The sequence below is a fragment of the Colossoma macropomum genome, unplaced genomic scaffold, assembly GCF_904425465.1.
Source record: "Colossoma macropomum unplaced genomic scaffold, Colossoma_macropomum, whole genome shotgun sequence".
NCBI lineage: Eukaryota > Metazoa > Chordata > Actinopteri > Characiformes > Serrasalmidae > Colossoma > Colossoma macropomum.
Genome location: NW_023494785.1, coordinates 17,353,011 through 17,377,415, shown reverse-complemented (window position 1 = coordinate 17,377,415; position 24,405 = coordinate 17,353,011). Strand labels below are relative to the sequence as shown.

The following is a 24,405-nucleotide window of genomic DNA, read 5'->3' as shown; positions in this document are numbered from 1 at the left end:
TGTTTTAAATAAGAAAAATGGTTCTAACCTAGGGATCGTGAGATTGGCCGGAAGCTGGGACAGGTGGCAGCACTAATGCGGTCACTGTACCGGACTGTAGTGGTGAAGAGGGAGCTGAGGCATAAGGCAAAGCTCTCTGTTTACCAGTTAGTCTACATCCCGACCCTCACCTATGGTCATGAGCTGTTGGAAATGACCTAAAGAATGAGATCGCAAATACAATTGGCAGAAATAAGCTTTCTTTGCAGAGTGGTGGGCTACACACTTGATAGGGTGAGGAGCTCAGTCATCTGGGAGGAGCTCAATGTAGAGCCGCTGCTCCTCCGCTTTGAGAGGAGCCAGTTGAGGTGGTTCAGGCATCTGATCAGGATGCCCCCTGGATGCTTCCTGGTGGGGTTTACCAGGAATGGCCTACTGGTACGAGACCTTGGGGTCCTCCTAGGACCCGCTGGAGGGATTACATCTCCAAGTTGGCCTGGGAGCAGCTCAGGGTCCCTCAGAATGAGCTGGAGGAAGTTGTAGGGGACAGGGTCGTTTGGGATTCTCTGCTCTCCCAACTGCTTCCGCGACCCTGTCTGGACTAAGCAGTTAAAGATGATGATGGTTTTAACCTATGTCCATACTATGAAGAACCACAATGTTTATGTTCTCTGTCAGAACTCTAATCCAGTCTGTCCAGATGGAACTCTCACAGTAATTCTCTAATTAGAATAGTGCTTTATCAGCCCAAAGCTGCATTAGAATATGACAAAGGCACAAATTCACTTCTTTGCTGTCATGTCGTGATTCTATTAAAATGCTATTTTTGCTGTTTGTGCTATCTTATATTGTCTCTCCTCCTTTTCCATGTCCTTATCCTTCCTGTCCTGTTTTCTCCCACACTGTCTCCCCTGTGGTTGTTTTCTTGGCCTTTTTGCAAAGGAAACACAGCGTTGTGCTGTTTAGCAATGACTGTATAGGAAATCATAAGCCAGTTTTCTTCAGTACTGTGACTTAATGTGAAATCAGGAATGGTCTCTGAGCAAGCCAAACATTTTCAAAAGGACTTGGTGGAAACATGATATTATAGGTTAATATTATTTTTTTTTCCACCTGCTGAAGCACAGCAACGTAGCCAGAACTCAAAATGACATTTTAGAGGCAGGCAAAAGACATTACATTTCCATGGAAGGCTACAGGAAAACAAGAATGTAGTCTTTCGAATGATATATGATGAATTGTGCTTAATATGACCAGGCACATAAACAAACAACAAGCTTCTAGGTAATTTAATTCCTGTCTGTTGCATTTACAAGTAATTGCTGGTGTGCCTACTTGTTTAGACTTACTATGCTGTCCTCTTCTCTGAGCACTGTGAGGAAGGTATTTATTTACTCTCCTGTTCAGAATATCTCATCTGTACGGTACATACCAGCACAACTGGGATGCAATCATCGTAGACTTTTCCTATAATAGTACTGGTAAGGTATACACCACAACCAGACCCCCTCATTTTAGGAAAGAGGTAGTATACAACTCATTTTCTTTCATTATCACACAGTAAGACAGGATTTACTGCTTTGCACATAAATAATGAGTAAAATAGTACTGTAGGAGTCAGACTGCATACTTTGCTGTCATCTATATGTTCCTTATAGGGAGTAGTTCTGAATTAGTACCAGGACAAAGCAGCAAATTGAATCATTTTGAGCTCCACATGAGTGCAGTCAGGGCACCGTCCATGTCCAGACAGCACATCTTCATGGCTGAGAGAGCTCAAACTGAGGCCAAGCTTTCACACTGCCCACTACTATTGTTCTCACTAACTCTCAGCAACAGGAAATCACTCGCCACACTGCAAGGCCAGCAGTGTGTGTGCGCGCATGTGAGTGTATGTATGTTTGTGTGCCTGTCTGGGGCTTTTTTAATGAGTATTGACGTGCTTTGGGTAGAAGCAATGCATCAGGAAGCTTTGAGAGGAGGCAGCCCTCTGATACTCTGTAATAGGAGAAGGCACCTTAATTACAGTTCGCCAGAAGTCATTAGATCCTATTCCCTATTGTCAAGGCTGGCTCTCCGTGAATGCACTCACGCACGCCTGCACAAAGAAGTGTGTGTGATTTGGGACACGGCAAAGACACTGATGAGTATGAAGGTTATAGACAAAAGTTTGCCATATGCCTCAAAATACTTTACTGTACATCCGTGAGAAGTTACTGAGATTTTGCATGTTTTAAATACATGGCACACATCATATTACATTTTCCCTACGGAATAAGAGATTCAAAATCTTTACTACTGACGAAAGTTATAGCTGAACCCACATTCTTTACACATCATGCACTTTTGCATACACAGAGACATGAAAGACATACTTCAGATCTAGTGTATGTACTCTACATTTGAATAACATAATATAAATGGCAGACAATAGGCATGTAAAAGCATAAAAAGATAACCTTTGTGTAATGTATTTTCTCAGGATTCGTCTCACTTTGAGTGTCAGAATGAAATCCTTTGTTGGAAAGATGCCCATAGCTATCCACATTAAGCCACCTGTATGCAGCATTTGTTTCTATGGAGATGATTCTACTTGGTAATAATCATAAAACACAATTGTAATTTTCAAAAGAGCTGGCGTAAGGCCTTTTGTTGTAATGGACTCTCCATGATCAAAGTGGCAGAGCTGACATCACATTTCCATGCAAATTGGAGCTCTCCTGAGTTCTCTCACTTTTGTCAGTGTGTGTGTGTGTAGTGTAGATGACTGCGAATATGAATTATGTTAGCCTATACAGATGAGGGTTTCTTGGTTTGTGAATAATGTACTGCTTTTTCACTCTCCAAGGTTGTGGATACGATCCTGCCGCCGTTGGCATCTTTGGCATTCAGTAAGAATGGTGAGTTGCATTGCTGCTAGTTCAATAGACAGGCAGAAGAGTAACTCATTACATGTACAGGCCTGATTCTGCAGTGCTCTATTCATTTTTAGCCAAAGAATAACTGTGATGGTTTGTTTCAAATGGGTTTAGATTAGTGCACATCTTTGTGTCTTATTTTCTGGATGCTGTAAATGCATTACCTAAGTCTTAAAGGCACCGGGCTTTTCTTCTGCTGATGTTCCAGTTTATAAATACATGTATGTTGTGTTTGTTACTGGCAAAATGTGCACTTTTGGATGCTGAATGTTTATGTTTACAAGTCTGTAACATCTGCTTGCAAAAATTAACCTCATCTCTGTTTTTGTTTGTTGTTTATGTTTGTGTATGTGTGTGTGTGTGTGTGTGTGTGTGTGTGTACCAGTGGAATGGCGTATCGTGAGTTTGCGGGTGCTGTCAGAGATAACCCTGCTGTTGCTGAGCCAGGAGGCGGTGGAAGAAGGAGAGAGAGAGAAACGAGGAGCGTGGGATAGAGAGGGCAGCTCCTCAAACACACGCCTGCAGACTCTCATTACAGAGGACCTCCTGCCTCAGTGAGACACATCTCTGCCATCTATTTCTTTAAAAACAACAACAATAATAGTAATAGGCATAATCATCATTATCATATTTCTAACGAGTGGCTTTGTTACTGTTAGCATCATTAAGGCTAGTGGCTGCTCTGATCTTCAGGTACGAGTCTCTACTTCTGGAACCTGACCCAGTACCTGTCTATGCTCTCAAACTCCTGGGGTCTCTAACTGAACACAGCACGCCTGTCAACAGGTAAATCCCCAGTAATAATACTACTAATAATAATGATAATATAATGAATGCACCAATGTGGGAATTGTGATGTCAGCATCCAATATTTTTCATGTACATATCATATACAAATGCAGTAAAATGAATGAAATGCAGACATGTTAGCACAATAGCCCAGCTCTGCTGATACCGATACGATTCCGCTATCATTGTGCATCCCTATACCCTTAAAAAGTGATCCATCAGTTCCTCAGTAAATGGTTATATAACAATCACAACTTAGAGCCATTTGAATGCACATATAGTTCTTTACATAGTAAAATGTTTTTTCTCTGTGATTGAAAACCTGTTGTATATGGCTGTTTAAAGAACGTTTTAAAAATGGTTCTATATAGCACCAAAAAGGGTTCCACTATTTTTAAGTCATAGAACCTTTTTGGCACAATTTAAAACCTTTTTACTGAGAGTGTACATAATAATGATGATGATGATGATGATGATGATAAGAATAATAATAATAATAATAATAATAATAATAATATAATTCTTATAACAGCACATTCATTAAACCGGCCATATGTTTGCTCTTTATCGTTGGTAACAATTGATTTTATGGCTAGCCATGAGTTTTTGATCTAGGAAGAAAGGATAGTTTCCCATCAAGAGAATTTTCCTGTTTTAGGCCAGGAGGCCTGTAGCACAGTTGATTCAGCTAGTAAAGTGCTTGATAATTAGCTGATGAGCTGAATCAGGTGTGTTAGAGCAGGAAAAGTGCTGGGCTGTGTTATGCTTTGGGCCTTCAGGGCTGACACTGAAGACCCGTGGTTTAATTATTAGGCATAGTGGAGTGTTTTTCGCAGTTACAAAAAAGTTGTTAAAACCCTGTTACATCTATCTGCTGATACTGTGTTTGCAGAAAACATTAAATATTGAATATTTACTGAAAATGTTTCAGGGGAAGTTGTTTCACATTATCATATATTAGAAACAATGAGTGTGCTTCGGACTGGGGCATTTTTCATGTAGCCAAGCCTCCCTTGTGTGTGTGGATGTGGTTTTATTAGATTATTGATCCAGTAGTTTGGGAAGTAGGTCAGGCAAGAAGTGCACTAATATTGTGGCTTTAGTACTGCTACACAAGACCGCAGCTAAAGCACATCTCTGTGTTGTTGCTTTGACAACAAATATGAAATAAAAATAGAAAAGACATTAAATTATGACAAGCTACATCACTGTTGAGAGAAAAAAATGTGGTATTACACATGTAGGTGACATCATTGTTTAATCTGTCAGTGTTGGATTGTTTACGGATGTTAACAGGTCTTAACTCTGTACTGTGTAGTATTGTGTCTTTCATAGTCTGTCTTATATAGTCTTCATGCTTATTATTTCCCTTGACCCCCCCCCTTTCCTTTTTCCCACCTCCCTCTTTGTGAACTAAAGCAGTGATGGGCAGTCACTGTGTGAACATGGGCATGAGGCGTGTGTATGTGTGTTTTTCCCTTATCTCCTCCTTATCCCCCTGCTGTTTCACTAATGGCTCCTCCCGGCCTCTCTACACATTGTCTTTCTTGGTGCTGATAGAGCACGCCGCGCAGCTGAACTATTCAAATTGATGTCAGCAATCGGGGAACATTCGTCTGTTGCCACCATCTACACCCCCATCCCCCAACCCCAGCGTCTGTGAGGAGCTATTACGCTCACAATAGTGAAATTAAATTGGGTTTGCCACCGCTTGATAAAGTCCTAAAAAAGCGCAGACCTTCGCTTGATGGGTTCCGGGCAAAATGAGATTGCAAATTGGGGACATTAGCAGGTTCAGCACACAAGCATCGTCTTTCCTTCATTATCGGTTCTGTTAGCAGTTCAAACTTTCCAATTATCAAGAACCTTTGGCCACTTTTGCCTTTATGCAAGCTGTGGTGAATATGTTTCCTCTTAAGTAAGTGAAGCTGAACCACTGCTGAGTGTTAATGGCTTTATGTTAACACTATGTGTGCTATACCCTTAATCTACCTTTACCTAGGTGGGGAGGAAAGTTTGCTAGTGAAATATTTATAGATGGAGTCTTGATGGTGCACTCTGATGGACATATAAGCAAGCTTGCTGAGCTGTGTGTTCACTGACCAATGTTTACAACTTTGTTGTACAACTTATTTTTTTAAAGTGCTGATTTCTTTGTGCATTTTAATCACTGCTGTAACTGTTTCTCTGAATCATTAAGTACATAACCTGTTAAACTGCATACTTAGAATGTGCTATGTCCCAGTGCCTTCTGAGACAATGTCCTGGGCACAGTTCCCTGCAGTTTTGTTGAAGCCTCCTACTGGAGTCTTATTGGACTGGACAAGGTGTGTGTGGGAGCAGACCATGTCCACACTGAGCAAGCTGAGGTGTCACAAGGTGTGTGTGTGTGTGTGTGTGTGTGTGTGTGTGTGTGTGTGTGTGTGTGACAGAGAAAATGAGAGTCTGTGGGATGATTGGGACTGAGAACTTTTAGTGTGTGGGTTTGGTATGGCAGCTCCACCTGCCAACCACTGACAGCACCACACAGGCACTCAGCTCCTGGGTGAGTAGAAATGGACAATGGAAAAGTTAGTGGGTAGAAACAGACAGATAACCATGGACACAGGGTGGGTTAGTTGGTTGGTAGATTGATCAAGTCCTAAAAGAGCACAGACCTTAGCTTGATTGGTTTGAGGCAAAATGAGATTGCAAACTGGGGACGTTAGCAGGTTCGACGCACAAGCATAGTCTTTCAGTGCATCACAAAGCTGCATACATTTTGTAATATTATTATAATAAATTTTCAGTTTATAATTTGGCTTGTAATAAAACCAGATCAAATGCTATTAAAACAATATTCTGTTCTATAAAGTCTCTCAAACGTTTTCAGATTTTGCCCTTGCGCCTGGAGATCGCTAGCTTAAATCCCGCACCTGGGAGTCTAATAAAGCATAATTGAGTGGGAAGGATGGCCTTGTATTCCCATCCCATCATTCAGCACAGTGCTGCTATATTATATATATGCTATATAGTAGCGATTCAAAATTGGATGGACATTAGCTCTTGTCTTCCTGGGTTGGCAGTTATTTGATGGGGTAGAGCTAGTTAGCAGGTTGGAATTGACAAAATTGACAGAAACTTGGGCAAGAAATCCCCTACACTACATACTTTTACATATTTAGTGTAATTTTAAAACAGTTCTGAATCATGCCAGAATATCCAGGCGAATGGAATTGTGATGAAATTTGAGCTTTCATGGTGCATTAAATAATTTCATTTAAAAAAGTAATGGAATTGAATCATTGTGATTCAGAGATTTATATCCCTAATGGATGAATCATATCTTACACGAAGTGAAGAAGGATAAACATTCATTTAGTGTCTCAGCGGAGCAAGTTTCTGTAGAGGTCTCTTCTCTGTTTGAAGCATCTTGTTAATTTCTCATTAGAGTCGACCGTTATGGGATTTCATTTAATTCAGATATTTGCTGCTTATGGTGTAAGACACTTTTGGATGTGTGGTGAAGTAATGTTGGTTCTGACCGTACCTTTGTAGTTAAACTGGGCTGCTTCTTTTTGCTGTGTGTGCCAACAGCATGTGGGCTGTACGTACACTAGGACTAATTTGATAGTCGAATAATCTATCGATTACTGAAACGAATAATCGATTATTCAGATTATGAATCACTACATTACCAAATAACTTTTATGTAGCTATTAGCTTTTAAATTTAGCTTGAGGTTGTTTTATGCATTTGCTAACTAACAATGAAGACAATATGAATACCATTCAAGAATAGCTTTAATGAACTTTCCTGCTAATACAAAAGATAAAACAATAAAACTCTAATATATTTTATATTAATATTTATATTTTAAGTTTATAACCAAGGATGTGCAAAGTAACAGCAATAAAATATAACAAAACTAAATCGTTTCCCTTTGATAAAGTAAATAATCAATTTAAATTTAAACAGTGCACTCTGTGATCTGTGCATTCTGCTGTCTGTCACTTTGCCGCAACTAAATTTTATAATCAAAGGTGTTTATTGAAACGGAGGAAAGTCAGTATCTCTCTGTGCTTTTGTGAGAGCCTCGCTCTCCTCTGAGAGCAGATACTCCCCGCTGTAGAGCAGACGCCCTCTGATGGTGCGGATGGGAAAGTGGCGAATGTTTGTGGCAAACTTCTCTATAAACAGTTAAATGAACGATTTTGTGTAAACGCTTAATTTCAACGGTAACCGTAATCCAGCTGCCCCGTGTGTTCACGGAGAACTACTTCCTTAAACTGTTCGCAAGTCGAGCCAAACGTTCGCGGAGAACAGAAACCTGTTTGTAAACGCTCTCCTGTGTTCGCCGAAACTGAACGCACCGGTGGCCTCGGCGTTAAGACGACAATGCAGTTTTTAAAATTGTAAACGTTATCTGGAAAGTGAACAGGGTCGCTGTGAATAATAGTTACATGCTTCACTGTTCCAACTCCATTAACGATTCAAGAGAACATGCGCTTTAAAATACAAACGTTACAGCTCACAGCATGAAGTAGGACGGAATTTAACACTAACATTAGCTAACTAGCTCGCTAGCACAACTGTCGCCGCGTCCCAAACCCCACACTTCTGTACTTCACACACTACACTAATGAGTGCACTTCTTATGGTATATGCGCTATTTTTACAAACTATTTAACCTAGTGTGCTAGTATGCGGTTTGGGACGTGGCGCATTCTTATCGAGATGAATCTTTTTCATTCAGTGAGCGATGAGTTTCCTCTTCAGATGCTCCATCATGGAGGATAAGCTCCCGTGCCAGCTAAGGTCGGCTTACAAATGACACAACTGACATCCTTTTTTTCTGAGTTTAGAATTTTGTTCTTGAGGCAGCCATCGCGCTGTTGTTAACTCTCCAGTGAGCGGTAATGTCAAAACGTTCCTAGTGAGCGCGAGAAAGACGCGTAATGACGTCACCAACTAATCGACTACTAAATTAGTTGCCAACTAATTTGGTCGTCGATTTTAGTCGACTAAGTCGAATAAACGTTGCACCCCCAACGTACACACGATTGCAAGTTACAAAACACAAGGCTTTTTCATACATAGGAATTCCAGTAAAAGTAGGAAATAAAACTTTCCTGTGCTCATTTATTTTTTCACAAGTAATGGATGGATGATGAATGAATTATGCAATTGAAACAGACAGAATGTATTTAGTATTGGCTTACTGGTTGAGACATCCTACATTCCACACATGCAGCCTTTTCTGATAGTGTGTTAGACCGATAAAACGTGACTGCCGCTAAATGCCGTAGTTGTTGTGTGCCGTAACAAGAGTTAAAGGGAGCAATGAGAGCCATATGCCATCGGCTTCCCTCCTCATCTGATTACAGATCCCATCAAAAGGTTCTCTGGAGCCATGGAGATTGTGTGCATTCTCTCTCTTATTAACCGCTTCAGAGTCTTTGGGCTGACATTTACCTGTGTAAATGCCAATCTTTGCACTCCGCATTTCCATGAAAATGCTGCTTTGGACTTGGCACGGTGGAAGCCCAGACTGCTGTAAGGTGGGATTTTAAAACAGAGGACAATAGAAATGTGATGTGCTCAGAGCAGAGCAGGAAAAATTATTACAGGATAGTGTTGTGATATTTTGGCTGGAAAAAATAGTATAAATATTCCCAAGTTCCATGTATCAATGTTTTATCATTCTTTATAGTTTTTATGTGTATTATGGTAGTTATGTGCGTTGGTAGAATAGTATACCAGAGTCTGTGTTTTTCTTAGTTTGTCAAATTGGAAGCAGCATTAGGATTGTGTAGTGGATAACACCAGTGCCCACATGTAGAAATTTGATAATTGTGGTCATCCAGGCAAGAACACTCTTATAGCAATGAGAGTCCTAAGTCATTAAGTCTTTATTGCTATAGTTGCTGCTATATAGTTATTGCTATACAACTATTGCTATAGTTGTTCTCTGTGAGGACATCTACTAAATTTGCCCTCAATATACTGGTATCAAGTATCGGCCTGATACTGTGCTAATTTATTCGTACTTGACCTTATAAAAAGGTACCAATACCAACATCTGATACCAGCTGATACCGTGGCGTAAGCTTAGTGTACACTGCCATGCTAACGAGCAAACAACTGAGGCTGGCAGTGAACGAGAGTCTGCTCCCGCAGAGGTTTGATTCTGATGCCGTGGCAGTCGGACACAAAGCCTTCAGTCATTTGAAACATTCCAACCAGGAATACACTGTATGATTTTAGCCTGTTTTTAAACACACCCAACCATCCATCCATCCATCCATCATCTAAACCGCTTATCCTTCTGGGTCGCGGTGGGGTGCTGGAGCCTATCCCAGCTGTCATTGGGCGGAAGGCAGGATACACCCTGGACAGGTCGCCAGTCCATCGCAGGGCAGACAGACAGACATACACATTCACAAACACACTCACACCTAGGGGCAATTTAGCACACACCCAACCAAAATAACAAAACTTTCTTTGAATAGAATAGTGAGGTATAAACTTTAATATGTTGATTTTTTAAATTGTCTTCATGAAATTACCTGTAGAGAGAACATGATGTCTGTGTAAAACGTTTGGTTTTAGTAGTTCTCACCGTTTTTACTTTACCATTCAGTACTAGGACGCACAACATCAGTGCTGAATGAAACAGTTTTGTCTGAAATTGTTCCTAGACAGAGCTGTCTGCAGGGGCTGCATTTCGCGTAGCGGAGTGATTTGGTACAGAGTTAGTATATAAATTGCAGGCTTTGTCTGTACACAATGGTCTATTCAAACGTACAGTGTGAGTCACCAGAGAACAGAGAAGATTTCAAAAATCACAGAGTGTAAGTTTAGCTTTTTGAGGAAATTTGACTATTCGCTCAACCAGCCGAAAATAATTTAGCCACACAAAACATGAGCTCCTCAGATGCATTAGCCTTGGAGGTAAATCCTGCTGTCAGAGACTGTTGTTGGAAGAGACTGATGAGGATCACAACAATGAAACATACTTTACTTTCAGCTATACAGAAGTGCTATTCTGATGTGGCACCTAAACCACTCTTCCACTGCAGCACTAGTCGATTCAAGGTAACTAATGTAACACAGCTAGCTAATGCACGTCATTTAAAATCAGCTAGATTTTAATTATTTAACTGTTAAGGTACGTTGCATTCCTTTATCCGAGCAGCTACTTAATTCTAATTAGGTTTCAGAGTATGGTTTCAGACTCAGTATTGACAAGTACTAAAAAAAAAAAAAACATGCCTGTACTCAGTCTGAAACGGTGGTACTGATGCATCCCTAATTGTTTGTTGATTTGTTGGTTTCTCAACTCTGTTTTAATTAAAAATACTGAAGTTAGATGAACAAAATGTAAAATTTATTAGATGAAACAGAGCAAGTTTTTTTACGGTATGTGAAATACAAATAAAAACAGAAAGCAGTGATTTGTGAATCTACTTTGTCCTGTATTTAAATGAAAACAGCACAAAGACAGAATATTGTTATTTTATTATTTTACCTTATCAACTTCTTTGTTTTTTGTAAATATTTGCTCACTGGGTTCCCCTGTTGAAGTCTCACACCCTCTCATATCTAAAGACAATGTCACAGAGTTTTTAGTCACAGACTATGATTTTGCAAAGGGATCTTGCAGGGTCTCTGTTTGCAAGACTATAACTAGATTTTTTAGATTATTTCCCATCATGCACCTGGTGGAAATTTACAAGAAGAGAAACCCTTGTCCTTCTCCGCTCTATAGTGGTACAAATGGAAACACATGCTGGCTGGGAATGCTCAGCCCAGTTCCCTGTAGAATTGTATATTCTGGCAGATCATCACCCAATATTTTTTTAATTAATCTGTAAAACGTGTTACTTTTTATATAAAGATTTTCACATCAGCACAACATGCAGCGATTCAGCATTGTTGATTGGTGTTACGAACTAAACCATAAAAATCAAAGAAACAAAATAAGAAATCACTCGAACAGAAAGCAAAACTGGAAAAAAAAAACATTGATGCTTCTTCAATAACGAAAGTCCTCTTCATAAAGTTTTCTGCACATGTCCTTACATTGCTGCATGAGATAAGACTTAAACTTACAATAATATTAAAAATGGTTGATTTTGTCGTAGTGTCAAGACGGGGAAATAGACTGACTTAAGACAGCCATCCTGACCACCTCACACTAAATGCAACGCAACTCTAGCAAGACTCTCATGCTTTTATTCCAACATTGGAAATTTGTCTGTGACAGTGAAATTACTTAAAGTCATTTGGTGTAAATTCTTAATTGAATTTTGAATTGAAAATTCTGAAATTAATCTTGCAGCACGTTTAAAAAAAATGGGGACCATTTAAGGCTAGGAACATTGTGAAATGTTAACAAAAATTGTGACATTATCATAATTTTGTATAAAAGGTGAATGTAGGAAAGGCAAAGTTCTTTATAAGCAAGGATGGGTCAAGGCTCTTTCACTTTCTACAGTGCATAATATTATCAGAGGACTTGTGGAATCTGAAGAAATCTCTGTATGTAAAGGTCAAGACCAAAAACCGCAATTAAATGCCTGTGAATTTCGCCCCCTCAGATGGCACTGCGTTAAAGACCACCATGCTTCTGTGAGAGATTTTACCACATAGGCTCGGGAATACTAGAACAAACCACTGTTAGTAAACACTGTTCATTGCTGCATCCATAAATGCAAAGTAAAACTGTACTCTGCACAGTTGCTGAAAGTTATATAGATATTTTCGAGCAACGTATGTTGCCTTCTAGACAACATCTTTTTCAGGGACATCCATGCTTATTTTAACATGACAACACCAAGCCACATTCTGCACTTTACAACATCATGCATACTTCTGCGGGTGCTAGACTGGTCTGTCTGCACTCCAGATCTGTCTCCCATTGAGGATGTGTAGTGTATTATGAAATGAAACAGTATGACAAAGGCCTTGGACAGTTGTGCAGCTGAAGACTTGCATAATGGAAGAATGGCAAAGAAAACAGGATCAATTGCCAAATCATTATGTTGTCAAATGCTCCTGTCCTATTTTCTTTTTTTTCTATAGGTCAGACAGATGTTACTATTTATTTATTTGTTTGTTTGTTTGTTTATTTATTTCATTTTCTTTAATTAGCAGTAGCATTTAATTTACTGTCCCATCATTTTTGGAATTGACTTTTCTATCATTTGGAGTCAAAAGTAAAAAGTGAGAAGTAATTCAAAAATTCAAAAATATTGAAATAATTAGTGTATCACAAATCTTTAGAAATCACCATAGAATGACATTATGACTCGAGTATGGTGAAAATGTTATGTTATGGGGCCTAGTGATTCCCACTCCTAGTTGCCAGTTGCCCACAGTTAAGCATGTTTTAATCTCCAGTGATAGTTTAGCTCTCAATAATAGATTTAGGTTCAGTGTTTTGCTGAGCATGCCTTAACTGGGTCCATTTTTATACAGTAGTCTGGCAGTGTGTGTGGAGTACAGGTGTCATGTGTTTGTGCTCACAGACAGAGAAGTAAATGTAATAGGAAGATCAGTAAGCAATGTGGGCTGATGGCTGTACACACAGACGACCCTGTGCTGTCTCTCTTCCACTTGACCCCATTTGCAGTTGTTGAGAGAGACAGATGGACGACCTGACCACAAGGCTGCTCACCTCTTAAAGAGCTAATGGAGCACAATCACACCACAGACAGGCTTACGGTTGGATGTGCAGAGCAGAGGCTCCCATCAACCCTCCCCTCCCCTCTCTGACAGGAAGATGCAGTAGCCCCATTCATCAGGTCTGCTTACTCTGCTGTCTCCTCTGTGTGTGTGCAGGCGTGAGTGATTGTGATTGTGGCCCTCGGTGTAAGTCAGCATTGGTAAATGATGGTGCAGGGCATGTTATGGGAAGGATGACAGATAGATGAGTTCTTTCGTTGAACAAGAAAGGAGAAAGGGCAGTGAGGTGCTCCCTAATAGGAATCAGTGCAGTGATTTTACTAGGGTTACAACGATACCACATCGGCTACACCGCAACAATACGTGTCAGATCGATATTGACATTATATTGAAACACAGTATCGATATTGGTGATCAGGGGGCACCAGTGCTTACACCACAAAGCAAAATGCTGAGTGATGCATTGATGCACACCAGTAGATGAAACTTAAAAACATGACGGTGTAGTGGGTTGACAAGCAACAGTGAACATGGCAAAATCTGTAATGCCAGTATTTCGTAGGAAGTCAGTTGTAGTGGGTGATTTACTAGTTGAAATTCTTCCTTAGGTGGCAGTTTCACCAGTATGCCACAAAAAAATTAAACAGGGAGGGAGCGAACATTAGAGAAACCTGTGGAAGGAACCATCAGTCTGTGGAGGTAACAATAGCATTTAGCCTTGTGTATAGTGTATCCACTCGCCCCACCTGTGGAGTTCCTTTGTCATTCAGCTGCATCACACAGCGGCTTCAACCAAACCATATCATCGCTGTCCAAAAAAACAAGTAACTCCATGTTTTAACATTATTATTCTACGTTATTTGAGCACAGCAGCTGCTTTTTAAATTGTGTGAATTTTTAATGATTAGGCAAATAGCAAGGCTCCAAAATTGCTTGTACTAAAATCTCTTTACATTGACCTGCACTAAAAGTAAAGAATGTTTTTGACTTACCAGAATACCAAAAACTTGTATTTCTTTGGACATACACGATATGGACAAAAGTACTGGGACACTTACACATTACACCCACAGGAGCTTTTTAATATATATATATATATATATATATATATATATATATATATATATATATATATATAGTACATAATTTGTGACACAGATTTTTTATATCACCAAAATAAATGAGAAATGTCAGGACTTAAAAGCTAGCTAGGTTAGATACAGTTAGTATGTACTAGTCTGTACACAGTATCGGACGCTAATTATGGATCAGGTTATGGTATCAGAGGGGAAGAAGTGCTATTGGTTCATCCCTTGATTTCATAACTAGTGAGTTATGGTACTAACCATTTAAGTGGTAGAACTTAACTGTTGGATGTCTGGTATCAAATTGATCATTTTAAGTCTGTGGTGGCATTTCACAGAAATCTAGCACGGCACAGTGATGTCACATGTGTAGCACATGAAAAGCAAAACGGTTTGGGAAAGGATGCTAGCTGTGGCTTTCTGTGTACTTGGATTTTAGCTTTTTTTATGATATGGCAATTCCCTTAATCTGTCATACATGCAAATGCACACTTGTCTGTTGAGAACACAAATTAGACTTTCTGTTTATTGGAGAACTTTTTTTAGTAAACCTAAAACAAAAACTATTGCGATAAAACTTAATGAAAAATGCCAACCAAAAACAATACTCGGCTTCATCAGTCTAAGTTAGTTTCTGCTCTCTTAAAGTCAAAGTTAGAGCTTTCAGGGTGTTTCAAGGGTTTTTCCTGAAGACCTGAAGAGCATTTAAACATCAGTTGCTTCATGTTAGCATTGTTCTTTATGATTTTATTATCAGTAAACACTGGGCTCAGAAATTGTGTTGCTGTCGTAGAACAGCTCTACTGAGCATCTCTCACTCATATGTCTCCAATTTGTCTCAATGCTATGATATGGCATTTGCCTTAATCTGTCATATGTGCATATGTGCACTTGTCTGTTGAGAACACGAATTAGACTTTCTGTTTATTGGAGAACTTTTTTCAGTAACTTTTTTCAGTGTTGTTTATGATTTTTTTTTTTGTCAGTAAACACTGGGCTCAGAAATATTTATGTTGTCGCTGACAACAGGATATGAGCAAGGACCTATAACATGTTAAATACCCAGTGGTATACATAACATCAAACTTTACAGATCCCTTCCTGTGGCTTTAAATTACAGAGCAGAGATGTAACAAATACAATGAAACATTTTTGTTTTCAAACTATCAAAATCTATGCATGCTACTGTGACTTCTATGTGACTTTCAAACACAAAAAGGAAAACCCTCTCCTTTACCTCAGCTTTTTTGCTCCTGCAGCAATTTAGAGAGAGATTTACTCCTGAAGCCGTCTGTACCAGCCTTATCTCAGGTGCTGAGCAGCATGCCCTCTCTTGTGTTGCACCTTAAACACAGCACAGAGGCATTAACAGCCTCCTCCACAGAGGACATGTCCTGGGGGGAATGGACAAATGCTTTCCAGCCATGCAATATATCATTGTTTAGTGCATTGCAAGCATCATAATTAATATTCAGAGTGTGACCCTTCAGCTAATTTCATTCAATCTAGCTCTCATTTTCTCCCAGCATGGTGACGTTCTCCTTTGAGCACCTTTGCATACATACGGTAATTGGTTGTGAATCAAAGGGCTTAATCAATAAAAGAGTGAGGCAAGTCATTTTCAATAAAGACTTGCATTACTCCTCAGTGCCAAGCCTGTTAGAATGTTTTCCTCTGCCTCTCCCTTTTCTTCCTCTGTCACATGCTCAGCCTCTTTGCCTCTTTATACTGCTCTCATTAACCTCGTCACTTTTTTTTTTTCGCTTTCTCCTATGTTTGTCTCTTTTTCATGTTCCTTTCCTCACCGTATTAGTCAAAGGTTATTTTCTCACATGACTGATCTTGGCATGGTGGAGCTTTCACACTTCAGGACACTACAGTACCAAAGCCCAAGTGCACGCAGGAGTGTCACCGTAATGAAGATGGAGTGTAGGCCTGGTGTAATATGGTGTATGTAAGGTTCACGCATTAACTCTATGTTTGTGTGTGTGTGTGTGTGTGTGTGTGTGCTTGTGTGTGCGTGTGTTTGTCTCTCCTGGCACAGGCTTGTCAAAGAGAGTCGTCTACTGCCTGTCATCTTTCAAGTCATAGCGGTAAGTGCGTGAGTGCTCTCAGGGCCTCTAGGCTGGATCTTCTCTCAGTCTGTTAGGGTGATTTATTTATTGCCTTGGGGTTCCCACACAGCTTTAATAAAGAATAAAGCATCCGGAAAATTGTAAACTTTATGGAAATCAGACCACACTACTCTAGAGAAATAGTTTAGCTTTTTATGTGGGGGGGTCTGAGGATATCAGTCTCTCAGTGTCATTCAAATTAAGTGGAGCCATACAGTGCTGAACTCCCATTGAAGGGCAAGGTCCTTGAAAAAGGAAATTTTGAATGGTTAAAACGCAGACTTGACAGTTTGTATTCATTCACAACACTTCACTGTTATTGTTCCTGCATGACACTATACCTTGGACAGTGTGTGTTTTTGTGCTCAAAGTGCAGTTACTGTTTGTTTACTAGTTAAGACATGCTATGATAAATTATCAGACATTCTTGTTTTGATGGAATACAGCAATGTCCAATGTCCAATATGTCCATTCAAAATAGATTCAAAATTGTGATGTCTATGAAGGATCACTTCATTATCGATATGGAAATTACCTCCTGAAAACTGTTCATCATCTGTGTATTTCTTTAAATGTTTGCATGTAAAATTCACATTTCATTAGGTCTGTTTGGAGTAACCTCACAAATTGTATTACAAACGTCTTTAGCCCTGCATCACACATGAGGAGTCCTTGAGCGGTGCATTATCTAGGCATAGCATTCATGTGTGTTTTCAGATCAGAGAGACATGCTTTTGTTTATTACAGTCAAATTTTGTCATTTCCAGTCAAAAGGGCCATTGTGTACAAGTTATTAATTTTTCAATGTCAGGGGAGGAAAAGCCAAAAACACAAAAAAACAGAAAAGCCTCAAACGCTAAGTATATCAAATATAACATCAATTTCTAAAACTGCTAGTTAGAAAACCTAGTAGACCACCAAAACCATCAGATAAGCAAATACCTAAAAGTTTCATCTTTGAGAGATAGGAGAAAATCAAGCTCCACTTGAAATTAATTCTACAGCAAGCACATTGCTGAGAAGATTAAGACATGCTTATCAAAGGCCATTTTCACACTTAAAACACAGGATATTGTGGGGTTACTTCTACTGATAATGTATGGTCTTTGTGTCAGTCACACATTCAGCTCTTAAACATTTTACAGGGATGCTTTTGTTTATACTTGCCATGAAATCCATTGCAAGCAGCCATAAAGAGCCAACAGGTGTTTAATTTTTTTTCTCAAAAATGGAAACTTAACTCTAAAAACAAACGTCACACAAACATTTTGCATTCCTCACCATGCTGCGTCACTTTTGTGCTGAAGTACCCATGCATACAGACAGGGAGATTTTTGCTGATGTTCTCAAGAATCAGGTACAAAATATACTCCTGTAGTGTTTTTACTTGCAAAACGACTCAGAAAAAGTTCTAAAACTGAACTTTGGAGAGGTGGAAAAATATCCCTGCAGATTTCTTTGCAAAACTAAAAGCAAGTCTCCCCAAAAGAATGGAAACTATAATAAAGGCAAAGTGTGGATACACTGAATAGTGAAATATTTGATATTATGTTTAGTTGTTGAGGCTGAATAGTTGAGTGTACGTTTTCTGCTTTTACTTAAGTTGTACGTAATGGCCGTTTTGACTGGAAATCAAATGAAAGGGTGGTCTCTGACTTTTGTACAGTACTGTATATATATATATATATATGTACACCTAAATTTGTGAACTCTTTCTAACAGATGTCCCTTGAGTCTGGATGTCCCTTACAGTGCCCACACTACTGTGTGAACAGCATGAGCTGTCTCCATTTTATAATCACTTTTGAAAATGAATTTACAACATATTACCTACATTCTACAAGGACATTGCGCACACCATGGTAAAATGACATGAAATAATATATTAGCCCTATTAAACCATAAGTGCACCACCCAGCCTTCTCCTGCGTAACTGGTTTCCCATCTTCCATTGAGTTATTATGTAAATGAGGCACTCAGGGTCTGACCTATCAGAGCGTAATGTGTAATTGGGTTGTGGAGTTAATGGAGTAGAGATATGAGGCCTCTTCTACAGCAGGTTCCATTCTCATTAGAGAGAAACTTGCATTGCCTGTCAACAGTCACCCTCCCCTGCCCTCAATCCACCATGTTAGCACTGCACACTTTATGAGTGCAGTGCCCAAGCTGCTCCTTATCCAATATGCCACCATGAGAAAGATACTTCAGTGCATGTGAGTAGCTGTGTGGAAGACAGCTGTTATTGCTGCCTTCACGTTTTGGCAGAAATCATATATGAATATTTGATGGATGATCATTTCCAAACTAACCAGCAGGATGGCAGTTATAATGAACTTCAGCTAGAGTCCTTGACATGGACTCATTACTTGAACTGAAAATTTACCATTACATAAAAACCACTTTGCAAGATTAATATAATCTAAAATTCCAGGATTTATTTTCGCCTGACTGAAATTTAATTTTCTCAGCATACACATCACTAAATTGCTACCAGCTGCAAAGACTAAATGAATATTTCTGAAGTATTTCATTATTGAGTCCTTGATGTGCAGTCATTATTTGAAGTGCAGAAATAATCATAGATTAAAACTGAACATTCAAGTTTCCCCAAAACTCTTACACTGTACATGCCTGCAACTGATTTCTAAGAAAATATATCTGAAAAATATAATACGTAAATTTATCTCATCATGTTTGAAAGTGCTTTTAGTTTTAGACCCATTTAGTTGAGGCAACTCCTTTTCCAACAGTCCGTGTGGAGCATTGTGGAATTAAGTACTGTGCTTGAGGGCACAGTGGCATTAGCAATCACTCGGTATTGAACCTACAACCTCTGAGTCATAACTAAGTTCTTTGATTAATTTTCTACCACCACCTTGGGTTTCTGACTGCTGCAGTTAGCTGTAGAGGGTCCTTCAGGAAAATAGACAAAGTTGTTGGCTTGCTAGCCAGAGATGATGTCTAGTAGAACAAGCCAGAAAAGCAGGTCAGAGCAGCCTTGAATACCTACACTCCACACTGAAAGTAGCCTTACGTTTGCATATTTGCAGCCTTATATCCCAGTGAGATTTCATTTAGATATGCTATAACAATTACTAGGGTTAGTCTAGTATGATGGCTACACTTGCACTGTCAGGGCCATGATATTCACATAGGAGTCTAAATGCCACTCCAGTTACAGTGTTGCAGTTGAAGTTTTACAATATCAAAGAGCTCTTGTAATTTGGGGAATGAAATCCTGTATGGTGAAGTGCTATCCACTTCCCACCATGTCTTACTTTTCTCCATCGAAAGCCCCTTTGACTTTGAGGGTAAATTGAATCAAATAGAATTGGTATTTGTTTCATTAAATAGACTGCACCAGTCAGTCTTTTCCTTTGAATCTCATTCTAACTCAGAAGCTCTGCACTGCTACCGATTCTGTTTCACAAGCTCTCGGAGAACATGAAAGCGACCCGAAGATCGTAGTGAATGACTGATCATTAATGAGAGAGAGAGTGTGATTGGCATTGACTCATTAGACCATCTCAGCGAATGAAGAAGCTTATTTAGATCCCCTTTGAGCACAGTGCATCCATAGTGCCTGCCCTCACAGTTTACTGCCATACATCTACTGGGCTTCAGGACCTGTTTACTCTTTGTTAATGAGCGCTTACTAAAGATTTGAAGTTTTTTTGCTGAACTGAGAGGAATCCCATTGGTATGACTAAAAGACTAGAATGATAATGAAAAGTGCCATATTTTGGAGATCTGATAAGATCACTGCAATTTAACTGAAAGTTCTGGAGGTTTGCATCATGTGTTCCTACTAATATACTTAAGAGGGTAAACTTTTCATTAGCATATTATTAGTTTGTTTTTTAACCCAGGGGTCCTATGATCCACATCTAATAGAGAAGTTTTAAATCAGGTTTATGTTTTTTTTAACTTTGTCTAAGGCCATTACCAGCTAAGCCACCACACTGATCCTAGATCAGTCTTCCTCTGCAGGCTGTGTGCTCTCCAGACGGTTTACTGTAACATAAGGGACAGAGGCAGGCTCTGTCTCTGTGTGCCTAGGGCTTTTATTGAATGTGATGTCACCTGACAGTATGGATCACTCTGAAGAGATAGGCCACTGATGTTTCGGTGAGGTGAGAGGGAGAGTGGAGCCGCTTGCACACGTTTTCTGAGAAAGGAACAAAAGTGTTCAGACTGCTTTTAGCTGTAGCTGTCAATATGAGGAGAGTGTGCATTCAGCATTTGCTGTGAGCTCAGAGCTCAATACCAGACTACTATATTTATTTAGAGTTACATAAAGCACTGTCATGTATTGAATATTCCTCTGTATTTTATTAGTGTAGTACACCTGCACCATGTGAAGCGTGCTTGTCGTACTACAGAATGATGAAATGAATGTTGCATTACATTAAGATCATGCGTGAAACGAATGTAATCTTACATGACATACCTTAGTATTCCTATCTGAAACTGATATTTCACAGCTGGTTACTGTAAATACAGCATGGCTGGCTTTTAGAATGAGGTTAAGGCAGGAAGTAAGGTGTTTTTGGTTTCTACAGCAAACAGGCTTGCATTGCATATATAAAGTAAGGAGATGTCACATAATAATGAGCTACATTTATTGCGTTGCTTCCAGGATGAAGGTTCCATTTTTTCCATATCATTAGTTCTTCTGGTTGACGTGCAGGCTGCTGTTTTGTGTTGGAACAAGCTGTTTAACAGCCTGGATGCTGAGTGGCTCCTCATCATCTCTGTCTGACTATGTAATTTATTTATGTAAGGACTGAAGATTCGGTTACTCATGCATGCGTGACCCCTCCACCCCACCCGTCACCAGGCTCCGGGCACAAATAAAGCAGAAAACACAATGATTTCTGGGCATTGAAAGTTCCTCTGCAGCCTGCGGTTGCGGCCCTTTGGAGGGAGAGTCCCCTGAGACAGTGCTGCTTTTCCGCATCCGTCTTTCAGAGCCACAATCTTTCTTGCATTCTCTCTCTCTCTCTCTCTCTCTATCCCTCTCTCTCTCCCTCACCAGACTTACAGACCTCTAATTAAAGCTTCCATTGATTTTCCTCGATCCTTTTCCTGCCCTCTTGCCTTGCAGCGTTGTCTGCTTATTTTGCTTCTAATCTGCTTTTGAACCCAAGCCTATTGCTTGATTAGACGGTCTCCACAACCCCAGTATCAGGACACAGGTCCTGAGTGAGACGCTCCACCTTTGGCCTTCCCCACTGCTCCTGTGTCCTTCCTCAGCCTCAGAGCTCTGCTTTGGGCAAAGGTGATGTGCAGAATGGAAGAGAAGCTGGACAAAGACCATTACTGCTGACAGCACCCGTGATTCTCTCACTGTTCTTCAAGTAACCTCTGTATAGTCAAAAACAGAGCGCTGGTTGATAAACTTATTTTAAAAAAATTGTCCAATCTTCCAATTTTTTTCCTAAAATGTCCACACAGCACCGTTTCCAAAATCTCATGCTCATCTACTGATACATTAATTAAAATGCTTCAGTAGCATTTGTGTGGCACACCATACTAAAAGCTTGATTAAGCAGGGTCCGACATTTGCATGTGAAACTATTAACTTGTTGTTTCTATCATTGGCAGACTGGAAAGAGGAAAAGAGAATAGAGGGAAATGGAAATGTTTCAGAAGCAGCCGCAGTTTTAAGTGGTTAATAAAGTGCCTAGAGCCCAAAAGCTTCAGCATGTTTAACATCCTTGTGCATTTTCTTTAGGCCGTGATTGAAGTTCATTCCTACTTGTGCTTGCTTGTTTCCATAGGAGCACCAGAATAGCATCCTTGGTGGCACCATGCAGAATGCCATCGCTCTTCTCTCTAATCTGATTGGACAGAAGGACACAGATCTCCAGCCCTTCTACCAGCAAGGTACTTTAAACAACTACAACCACTCCTCATCATGAAATAGAGCCACATGGTTCATGGTTTTCTGTGGAGCAGATGCAAGCCTATTCTGTTCACCCAGACAAACTCAGACAAAGCTGCACGCACGCACACATGAAAAGGCCCTGTGTTCAGAGGGCTGCTCTTGTTTTGCTTGGTTGAGTGTGTTTTCATTCCATTAGCAGACCCTTATTGCTCTCATCTCACTGTCTGAGTGCTTGGTGTGTGTATGTGTGTGTGTGTGCAGCATGTGTGTGTGCAGCGTGGGCAGCCTGACTGACTCTCAGTGAGTGATAGTAAAGGGGAAAGGGTGAGGGCGTTCAGCTGGCTTTTTGAGGGTTTCCGTCAGTCAGGAGTCCTTTTATCAGTGCGCTAGTGTGTGTGGGCTTGGCCCTGCAGCCCGCATCTGCTCAGCTCAACTCTCCCCCTCATTCTGTAGCATGGCTACAGATAGTCTTAGACATGCTCACTCTCTCACTCTCTCTCTCCCTCCCTCCCTCTCCATCTCTATCTCGCTCTCTTTAGCTTGCTCACTCGCTCTTGCGTACTCTCTATACCTCCCTGCCTCTCTCTGTGCTCTCATCTGATGCAACCTAGCCAACCACTGGGTAGCTCTCTCGCTCCCTCTCTCATCTATAAACATTGGAATCTGATTTCTCTCCTTTTTTCCACAGTTGTATTGTTGTTTTTCGACCACAGAATACTCAGCCCGCTCGCCCTCCTGCTCCCTGCTTCCCGCTCTTTGCTCCCTGTGCTGAATTATTGAATAATGGATTCCTTTAGCCATGCTCATGTTGACAGTTTTAGGCCTGTGTGTTAGCAGCAGCGCTCCACTGGTTCTCCATTAGCCCGTTAGCGCTGCATGCTAGAACAAGTCTGACTCTGAGGTGCGCGCACACACGCGTGTGTTCGATGTTTGTTTCGAGCAAGGAGAGATGAGTCAGAGATTCACACACACACTCCACATTCAACACAGTACAGAATGAGGGGGGCACCTTGGAAAAAAAGAAGCCTGAACTAAGCCTCGCACACACAAAGATATACAGGGGATTGTGCACAGGCGCAGGCTCAGAGGGGCAGGGTTAAGTCACGTAAGCCAAGTATTACTCCATTGAGACATGCACAGACATTGAGACATTCTGAAAAATGGGTATGAAGTCACAGGGAAAACTTTTCACCTCTAAGTGTGATTAGATGGTGTAAGGTGTTAGGAATGCAAACTTTTTCTTGCGAGTGCAAATATTTTTGTGTGTGGTTGCAGTAAACTTCAGAACACTGAGAAATGGAGACCTGAATGTCCTTGCATAGTGAATTGGGAGCCCCTGGGCCATTTATCCAACACAACGCCGTCACCAATTGTGGCTACACTCCCCACACACCAACTGGGAAAAACTCTGTGTTTTTACTGAAAAACTCTGTGTACACACACACACAACAGATATGTAAATACACCAACTCTGATTCAGGTACTCTGCTGCAAAACACACAGCAATACACAAATAAACATTTTATATTTTTAAAATCACCCAGGCATTTTGATGACTCACAAAAAGACCCAAATGAGCCATTGCTCAAATACTGTTTACTGTATAGTGTACTATGTACTATACTGTAAAAACGCAGCCGTACGATGTTGCAGTATGTGAAGTGTATGAAAACAAATCTGAAACGGTTGTCTTTTTGATCACATGGATCTGCTGCAAAATCTCATTTACAGCACAGCTACTATGTTTCCTGACTGAGATCTTCACAAGCTCCACACCCAGGAGGACTCACCTGTTCATGTGGTGGGTTCCAATCCTCATAGCTTCCAACAGCAAATAAAAAATAAAAGCTCCAGCTGGACTGAGGAACATGTATGAATGTGTAGTCAGGGGAAGCTCTTACTTCATTAGAAATATCAGTTTGTCTTACTTGTCCTTTACCTGTTCTCCTCTATTGTCTTTC

At 40.2% G+C, this 24,405-nt stretch overlaps 1 protein-coding gene across 3 annotated transcripts in view; it reads left to right on the top strand.

Moving 5' to 3' along the window:
* ulk4 (unc-51 like kinase 4) overlaps positions 1-24,405 on the top strand; it is a 119,705-nt gene that overhangs the window by 55,625 nt on the left and 39,675 nt on the right. For all 3 annotated transcript variants that reach the window (XM_036585318.1, XM_036585300.1, XM_036585308.1), the window contains 5 exons: positions 2,828-2,879; positions 3,283-3,451; positions 3,591-3,683; positions 16,485-16,533; positions 22,338-22,443. In XM_036585318.1, the coding sequence (XP_036441211.1) occupies positions 2,828-2,879; positions 3,283-3,451; positions 3,591-3,683; positions 16,485-16,533; positions 22,338-22,443 (469 nt within the window). The remainder of the gene's footprint in view (positions 1-2,827; positions 2,880-3,282; positions 3,452-3,590; positions 3,684-16,484; positions 16,534-22,337; positions 22,444-24,405) is intronic.